We start from the raw sequence: 9,985 nt of genomic DNA, 5'->3' as shown, positions 1-9,985 counted from the left end.
CTTTTATAGTGAAATCATTATTAAAATTACATATAATTTTTAATAAGATATTTAAATAATAGTGTTATCTCATTAATTGTTCACTTTTCTCGTTATTGTATTTTGTTTTGAGAAAAAAAACTGAAAATTAATCAAAGAGAATTGAGTTATGTGTTGAAATATATTTTTAACTAAAATATTTTTTATACCACAAAGCTAAAGATTCCAATTTATATATTCTCTCAATTTTTCTTATCATGAAAGTAATAAAAACGATTTATAGTTTTGTTTATATGTAGTGTGGGCAAGTGATTCTCAAATAATAACATCAATAAAAGATTTAATTAAAAGATTATAGTTTAGAATTCAGTGAAAATTATATAATTTGATGAAAATATTAATTTTAATAAAAAAAATATTATAATGTAATAAATTATAATTATTATTTTCCTTATTTAGAGCATACACTTAAATTGTCATTAGCTTCCGTATTTAAAAAGAAGCGTTTGGAGAGAAAACTTGTGAGTTCATCTATTCTTTTAGTAGATAGGAGATTCTTTCCTTATAATTGATGCAAAGATTAAATAAGATTAAAATATCAATATTAAAGTATATGCTTTAGTTTTTTAAAAATATTTTTCGATTTAAAAACGGTGAAAAGAAACTAATTTTTAACATGTGTTCTGACTCGAACCTGGCCCGTCCCTCGTATTACTAGTCCCATGTTTGATCGAACCTGTATTCTAACCTGATCCATATTTGGCTGGGCCTATATTCGAGCCGATCCGTATTCTAACACGATCCAAGATAAACCTGGCAAACGGGTCAATCGGGTCAGGTCAATTTTAGATCTTCACACTTCGGGTTGTGTCGGGTCATTTTGGGTTCGGATTAACTATTATCAGGTTATTTGTGAATAATAATTAGTTTACAACAATAAAAATTTGGGTCGGGTTACACTCCGGGTCTGTTCTGATTCGGATCAAGTTCAGATCCTGAGTTCGAGTAACAAGTCAAATCATTCGGGTTGACTCAATTTTACCAGGTTTAAATATAATCCAAGACCCATACCCATACGAGCAACCTGACATGTCTTAAATGAGAATTTGTGCATAATCAATGACCCACCCACTCTTATTTATAGGACCACCCACAAATACCTTAATTTATTGCATTTTTACACTATAAACTCTCCAACTCTCCCCTGTTCAAACTTCAATAACAATTACATTATGGAAACGGGAGAAGGCAATGAGAGATGGGGAAGTAGGAATGAGATTATGCAAGAAGCGAAGCTGCAATTATGGTTAGCGGCACCGTTGATTGCAGTTACAATTCTACAGTACTGCATTCAAGTGATCTCCGTCATGTTTGTTGGACATCTCGGCGAGCTTCAGTTATCCAGCGCTTCTCTGGCGACTTCTTTTGCTTCCGTCACTGGGTTTTACGTTCTCGTAAGTCGTAACTTCTCTTTTTTATTATAGGGTTATGCTCAATTATGGACATAATTAATAACATCCACATTGAAGAGGTCTTACCCTAGAATTACCCCAAAACCTTTAATAATCGGTCCTAATAAGGTGTCATTTATACATGTATTTGTTCATTGGTTAATTGGATTTCTAATGCAGTTATGAACTTCCGCCATTTGCATAATTTCATTTTCTGGAAAGATGAGTATCTCTGCAAAAATGCATAGTACAACCTTTTCATTTTGTTTGTGATAAGAAATAGTGATATAGCATACTTAAAAGTTAATAAATTAGAATTATTGTTTGATCGACATGAGAATTAGCATTTATGATTGAATAATTTGACGGATTTGATTACTCCCTTTGTCGTGGTCATTTGTTGTCCTATTCCATTCTGTGTGTCTCAGTCAATTGTTGTCCTTTCTATTTTAAGAATGAACTTGATGAAGCAATTTGATCATTCACATTCAATTTGTTCCACTTGTCATTTAGTAATTGGCCCCTTGTCTTTGTGCCAAAACCAAAGAACAACAATTGACCGGGACGGAGGGAGTAATTTTGTGAGGAAGAGAACTTCAGAGAGTTTGTTTATTTTGGTTTTTGTATGGAAAAGTAATCGCAAAAAGTCCATGAAAGAGTAATTTTCGTCCATGAAAAACAACTACGTTATTATATATATACAAGTCGAGTTAATTATCGAAATTGAGTCAAGGATGAAGAAGACGGTAGCTTTTATGATCAGGAATGTTGTGATGATTATGCCCAAATATGCATATTTTCATAAAAATGGCTGACTTCGACACTTGAGACACACCCGTGTCAAATACTCCCAAACAAGGGGGACCTTGCTAGTAGCAAGGGGTATCACCCGCTACCCCAAACTTCTAAAAAATGGTTCAGATTATCGATTTTTGCTACCAAAAATTCTTAATAGGAGACCTTAACATAAGTATAAAGCAACATAAGGAAAAATTGTTACCCCAAAATTTTAGCTGTAGGTTCGTCCGTAGTTCCAAAGGAGGGTTGAGCAACGTAGCCCATAACTTTAAGTAACTTGGAATTTTATCCATATCCTTGTTTGTTCCTCAATTTTTGTACAATAAAAATAAACCAACATAGAAGGTCATTTATGTATAACTGTGACTCACAGCTAGGTATGGCGAGTGCGCTCGAGACCCTCTGTGGGCTATCATATGGAGCCAGAAAGTATGGCATGCTTGGGATTTACACCCAGCGAGCAATGTTGGTTCTCCTGGTTTCCTGCGTTCCATTAGCAGTAGTTTGGTACTATACAAGCGAACTGCTAATCATTTGTCATCAAAACCATGAGATAGCAACTGGAGCGGGGATTTACAACCGGTGGATGATTCCTAGCCTCTTTGGGTACGCGTTGCTGCAGTGCCTCACTCGGTTTTTCCAGACTCAAAACATTGTCTTTCCGATGGTGTATACGTCTGGACTGACAGCCGCTTTCCATGTTTTGGTCTGTTGGATCCTCGTCTTCAAGCTAGGACTTGGAATCAAAGGAGCAGCCTTAGCAAATGGCATATCATACTGGATCAACTTCCTACTCCTAGTAGCCTACTTAAGGTTCTCTCCTGCCTGGATGAAGACTTGGACAGGGTTTTCAAGGGAAGCCTTTCGTGATATATGGAGCTTTATCAAGCTTGCTATTCCGTCAGCATTTATGATATGGTAGGTACACAATGAGCTATGCTCTCATTCATTATTGGTTCAACGTGTTGTTAGTAGGCGTTGTTACATACGCTTGTATTAAACTGTTTTCATTCTGAATTTCAGCCTAGAGTATTGGTCGTTCGAAATGGTAGTACTTCTAGCAGGTCTTTTGCCAAATCCCAAGCTTGAGACATCAGTGTTATCAATAAGGTTGTGTTTTTCTGCTTTCATAATACGTAATACTATCTCCGTGTTTCAATTCAAAACTATTTCTTGAGACTAAGTAGTATATACTTCACTCGGAGTAATTAGTTTGCCATTGTCATTTTGCAGCCTCAGCACATGCTGGATCGTGTATATGATTTCTGTAGGCCTTGGTGGTGCTATTAGGTAAGATTTGTAGGATGCTACTGCCTTAACCTTTGTCATATACTAGTAACTCATTTCTCTGATATAAAATGATATTTCGCGTTGTCTATATTGCAAAGTTTCCTTTGAACTCATCTACTTGATATAAATGTTTTGCTTGTAGCACAAGGGTAGCAAACGAACTGGGGGGAGGTCGACCGAGAGCAGCCCGCTTAGCGCTCTTTGTTATGGTCATTATGTCACTGTCACAGGGAGTAGTGGTTGCAGCAATAACTATATTAGTTCGCCACGTTTGGGGGAAATTGTATAGTAAAGACGATAAAGTGGTCAAATATGTGGCAAAGATGATGCTTTTACTCGCTATCTCTGATTTCTTGGATGGATTTCAATGCGTACTTTCAGGTTCAATTTCTGTATATAACCGAGTAATTATTAATTATTATTTTCTACGAAGTATAGATCGCAGATAATTAATATGGTGTTGATGTCGTATGATTTATAGGAGCTGCAAGAGGTTTGGGATGGCAAAAAATGTGCTCTCTAATAAATCTGGGGGCATATTACTTGGTTGCAGTTCCATGTGCAGTGGTGTTCGCTTTTGTTCTGCATCTCCGAGGCACGGTATGTACTTTTAGTTCATCTTCTTCACTTGCAGCAACAGCAAGTAAAGATTACGAATCAACTTTGAGTGATCTCCTTCGCTGTATGCAGGGACTGTGGATGGGTATCATATGTGGGCTGTGTATCCCCGTTGTGGTGCTTGTCGTAGTAGTTATGTCCACTGATTGGAAAAAAGAGGTACTCAAGGTTTCTGTTTTTTGTTTTTGTAATCCATGTTACCTTTTATTTTTGCTTGGATCATTTGGAGCCAAAGGGAGAAAAATGATACGGAAAACGAAAGTAAATGATACCATTTGGATACGGGTTGGGTCAATTTTACCAAGTCTATTCTTAAGTATATAAAGATTTTGACACAATCGTGAGTTCAATTCCTCTTAGAGTTATTTTGTTTACAATTTAGTTTCGTGTTTGCAATCTGGTCTATAGTTCACGTGTTCAAGTTACTTCGATATAGAACTGAATTAAATCAAATGAATCATAGACTGGACCGTAAACCGAAATACTTTTCTAAAATACATTATTGATTAGTTTTGTGTTACTCCATCCATCCCAATTTTATTATCTTCTTTCCCTCGTAATTTATCTCAAAATTATTGTCTTACTGTATTTGTAGGGAAGGAAAGCAATGGCAAGGGTTGATCAAGATGAATTAGGATCCTCTTCGTTTCTTTTAGGAAATGGAGAGTTAATTTCCTAACAAACCCATTTAATAATTTTAATAATAATAATTTCTTAACCAAATCTCATTATCCGTTTATTTTTTTACATTAATTCAAGTCCGTTCGGTGATGTCAAACCACCGAAAGGAAATGGAATCTCTATTTCTTTTTAGGAAATAAAGAGGATCTCTACACGATCAAGATGGTGGCTGCGAATGATTTCCGTGTTCTGCATAACGTTAAGAGGAACATAAAGAGTGATGCAACTTTATGCAAATAGTGCAACTGGAGTAAAATAGGAGTTTATTAACTGTTACTCTGTTAGTAGTAGGAGAATTTAATCCCCATCAAGTGCAATTGGGATAAAAATCTAGTAGGAAAATTTGATCCTCTTGTAAGATAAGACGGCTTAGTCCCTCTTATTCTAGGCAAAGATCGAGAGAATACTTAACGGAGTTTTTGTAAATATGCTTTGTCCCCCATATTATGGAATTCTTTTCATGTTCATATCTTTGCTTGATGAACAATAATCTTGTATTTATATGCTAACATTATAAACCGCAACCAGGACGAGACAAACATTATAAACTTGCGCGAAAATTGGCTAAAAACCATAAATCGCAACAACCGGTGTTACCACCTCGACAGGAGTCGAAACAATTCATGAAACATACTCCGTATTAACTTTATAATCATCTAATAACCCATAAACCCGGCAATCCGATTATATAGGTGTGCACTCCTCACCTCCAAACCCGTACTATATCAATCCCGAGTCTATATTGATTCCGGTTGAAAACCCCACTACATTTAAATAATCTGGGGATTACATATATGGGTACATGCTAGAATTTCCAAAAAAAAAAAAAAAAAACCGGAAATTTTCCATGGTACCCTCGAAAACTTCCATCCTAACGCCATTAGCCCATTACTCCTATGAGTAATTAGATGAGTAATTTTGTCAAAAGGGTATTCTGAGAATGAAAAAGATAAACACAGGAGTATCATATATAGAAACTTAAAATGAGAGGGCACCATGTGTAATCTGCCAAAGTTCAAGGGCACCATGGAAAATTTTCGTTAAAAAAAGGTTTTTTTGTCAAACACAATCTTTAAAAAACTTTTTTTGCCAAACACCACCTTTAAAAAAAAAAGTTTGTAAAACACAACCTTTAATAATTTTTTTTTGTAAAACACGACATTTTGGCCATAGTTTAACCACTTGCAATAGGGTGACTTTAAGCCGATATTTGAGATAGCAAACGAGTTCGATTTGAGGTGTTCTTAGACTCTTTGGAAAGGTGGTAGTACAAACTTTCCAAGGGTTACCAATACGGTGGTGATAGGTGGCTTTATGTGGGGTCTATTGGTGTGTAAAGTAAGGCTGGTCAAGGAGTGAATTGGAGAGAGAGAAACAAATCAGAAAAACACCAATTCACTCCTTGACCAGCCTTACTTTACACACCAATAAACCCCACATATGGCCACCTATCACCGCCGTATTGATAATGCCTGGAAAGCTTGTACTCCCACCTTTCCAACGAGTCTAAAAACACCTCAAACCGATCTCGTTTGCTATCTCAAACATCGACTGAAAGTCACCTCATTGCAAGTGTTCAAACTCTAGCCAAAATGTCGTATTTAACAAAAAAAAAAAATTATTAAAGGTTGTGTTTCACAAAAAAAAAAATTTAAAAGTTGTGTTTGGAAAAAAAAGTTTTTTAAAGGTCGTGTTCGACAAAAAAACCCCCAAAAAAATAGAGAATCTGCTGCACACACAAAATATCACAAAAAAATTAGACTCTGATCATCATTTTATAAGAGGAATAATGTTGTAGGCAAAGGAACTGCAATCGATGCTTTGAAATTTATTACTTGTACTTGGCGATGAAGGAGACGAAGCATATAAAGCAGAAGTTCTAGTAATATTAACGACGACATGCTGACAGGAAACAGTAAATATCTGAAAATCAACTTCGCCCTTCATAATAACATCGAAATCAATATAGCCCATGCCAGTCTCCAACCTCAAATCAAACCCGGGTCCATCGGTTAATGACATATTAAGGGCCACGGCTTCGGCTTATCGTTCCATCTTAAGGTTTAAGACAGGTAAAATAATAAGATCAGAGCCGTTGTTCACCCATGATTCCAGCACCATATATATTGCACATAATATTTGTTTGATATCGTTTCCGTAAATATTGTATTTCTAGCTGTTAGATTATTTGTTTCTGCAACATGGTATTATTAATTCTATTATTAGTGTTTAATTTCACTTAAAGTATTTACAAAATTTGCTTGTAAATTACATAAATTAAATAAATACACTACAAGAAAACAAGACAAAGGCGACAGGCATGCTACAGTCGCCAATTTGGCGACAGATAAAAAAACTCGGGCGACGGAAAACAGTCGCCAATTTGGCGACCGTAGCTTTTTATCCAAAAATCCGTATGAAATCCAAGGGCGACCGAATATTATCCAATTTGGCGATCAAAAGCAGATCGCCAAATTTGGCGACTAATACCGTCGCCAATTTGGCGACCAAAAACGGTCGCTAATAGCCTGTTAATTTTTTTTTGCCGCTTTCTTCACCCGTCCCTCATTCATTCTATCATCAACCAAAAAAAAAAAATCGCCAAGAAACCCGACGACCCGACGCCACCACCAACTACAACGACCACCGGACGCCACCACTCGCCGCCGCCATCCGCACACCACATCACCACATCACTACCGACCCTTTGTTTTTCTTTTTAATAAAGGTTTGTTTTCGACTCAAATTGATTTAATTACTTCAATCCTTCATATTTTGTTTAAGTTGTGATGCTTATTTAGTATCTAGTTGTAATTTATACATTAGTGATGCTTATTAATGTATGTAGTTGTAATTTAATTAGCATTTTTGTTAATTAATTTGAGTTAGGGTTAGAAATTGGGGTTTTTGTTAAATTAGTAATGTGATTTGATTAGGGGATGTAATTGAAGGTTATCTTGATAATATTAGTATTATTGAAGGTAGTAACTTAGTTTTAGTAATATTGAAGTAGTATTGTTGAAGGTAGTATAGTTTTATGAAGGTAGTATAATGTTAGGATTGTATAAATTTGCCTTATAATTAACGAAATTAAGTTAGAATGAGCATGATGTATAAATTTGTTAAATTAGTAATGTCATTTGATTAGGGAATTGTATAAATTTGCCTTATAATTTTGACAACTTGTTTAATATATAATGACCTAGTACCCGTTCAAGAATTACTCATTAGGAGCAATTCTTGAATAGTCCCCATTTTGGGATTGTCTTTATGCGCTTCAAGTCACTTAGGTAGTAAACATATAGTTGTGATTTTATTAATGAGAAAAGAATTTGGTTGCAATTTTCTCCAATGTTCTCTGAATACATATGTGGAATATGTATCTTTTCCACATTGTGTATTTGGAGAACTAAGGGAATTGTCGCGAATTTTTTTCTCATTAATAAATCACAAATGTGTGTTTGCTAGTGACTTGAAACGTACATTGATGGGTTTAGGTTGGAGTGATAAGGACCCAATTGAAATCTTGAAATTAGCATAAAATGGAGGATGAGATAACCATTGTTTTTTTTGTTGAAATTAAATTTTATTATTTAAAATGGTTAGTTTGCTATATATTGCTTATAGATTAAAATGAAGAGATCTCAACGTAGTAGTGGATGTACGAAGAAAGAGTAGATAAGAAGAAACGTCCTATCGCTAGATTTGTAAAGGGAGTTCGTGGATTTATTGAATTTGCTAGATGTCAAGATTCATATGATTTGGAACAACATAAACTTAGGTGTCCTTGTACTAAATGTAAAAACTTAAAATATTTATTTGACATTGAAGTAGAAGAGCATCTTGTTACAAATGGTTTTTTTCCAAACTACTACAATTGGATCTCCCATGGAGAAAAATATTATCCCGAAGAGCCTCAAATCCAACAAAATGAGAACCCATATAGAGATATGGTACTTGATGCCTTTCAGTCTAATGATTTCATTAATGACGACCGTGTACCAATGATTGATGAAGAACAACCAAACCCAAGAGCAAAAGCCTTTTTTGACATGCTAAGTGCTTCCGAAAAAACCTTATATGAGGGGAGTAGTATGACATTGTTACAAGTTGCATCCAGGATAGTTTCTTTAAAATGTGAGTATAATATGCCATTAAAGCCGTTGATAGTATTGCTACGTTGGTTGAGGATGTTATACCCGATAATAATGTTATGACCCGAAATTTCTATAATACCAAGAAAGTGGTCAAAGGTCTTCAGCTTCCACATGAAAAGATTGATGCATGTCCTAAAGGATGTATGCTTTTTTGGAAAGATGATGCTTTGCTTGACAAATGTAAGAAATGTCAAAGGGATAGATATGAGACAAGTGAAGGAAATATTGTTTTGAAGGGGAAGAAGGGTAATAAAAGGAGTGGAAAGAGAAAGAAACCAATATCAGAAAACACATTAATTTATTTTCCATTAGCTCCTAGACTTCAAAGAATGTATGCCACGAAAAATTTTGCCAACCAAATGAGATGGCACAAAGAAAATCCTCGTACACCAGGAAAGATGTGTCATCCGAGTGACGGGGAGGAGTGGAAGCGTTTTGATAGGTTATATCCCGATTTTGCCGAGGAACCTCGCAATGTGAGACTTGGCTTGTGTACGGATGGGTTTGACCCTTTTGGTCGATTTGGTAGAAACTACTCGTGTTGGCCCGTAATGACCACGCCGTACAACTTACCTCCTTGGCTTTGTCTGAAAAGACAATTTATTTTCCTCTCTTTACTTATTCCGGCCCCGATAACCCAAAAAACCATCCGGATGTTTATTTACAACCGTTGGTGGAGGAATTGAAGTATTTGTGGGAAGTTGGTGTAGAAACATTTGATGTGTCGAAGAAGCAAAATTTCCAACTAAGAGCTTCATTGTTATGGACTATAAATGATTTTCTCGCATATGGTATGCTATCAGGATGGGCAACCGCTGGGCGAAAGGCATGTCCTTATTGCATGGATAGTAGTAAAGCATTTTATCTTCCTAATTCCAAAAAAATTAGTTGGTTTGATTGTCATAGATGTTTCTTACCGGATGGACATATTCATAGAGAGAACAAGAAATCTTTCTTAAAAGGTAAGGAGGTGCGTGACAATGCTCCGTTTCGACTCCAAGGGGATGAGAT

At 35.6% G+C, this 9,985-nt stretch overlaps 1 protein-coding gene across 1 annotated transcript; it reads left to right on the top strand.

Annotated features, from left to right (window-relative positions):
* The first annotated feature begins 1,121 nt into the window (after positions 1-1,121).
* Positions 1,122-5,284, top strand: LOC141592801 (protein DETOXIFICATION 16-like). Its single transcript, XM_074413629.1, has 8 exons — positions 1,122-1,433; positions 2,602-3,146; positions 3,252-3,338; positions 3,462-3,518; positions 3,661-3,899; positions 4,000-4,118; positions 4,209-4,295; positions 4,732-5,284. The coding sequence occupies exons 1-8, from the start codon at positions 1,212-1,214 to the stop codon at positions 4,813-4,815; spliced, it is 1,440 nt and encodes a 479-aa protein (XP_074269730.1). The 5' UTR covers positions 1,122-1,211; the 3' UTR covers positions 4,816-5,284.
* Positions 5,285-9,985: the final 4,701 nt, after the last annotated feature.

Source organism: Silene latifolia, chromosome 7 (genome assembly GCF_048544455.1).
Source record: "Silene latifolia isolate original U9 population chromosome 7, ASM4854445v1, whole genome shotgun sequence".
Lineage (NCBI taxonomy): Eukaryota > Viridiplantae > Streptophyta > Magnoliopsida > Caryophyllales > Caryophyllaceae > Silene > Silene latifolia.
This window is presented reverse-complemented; position numbering and strand designations above follow the sequence as displayed.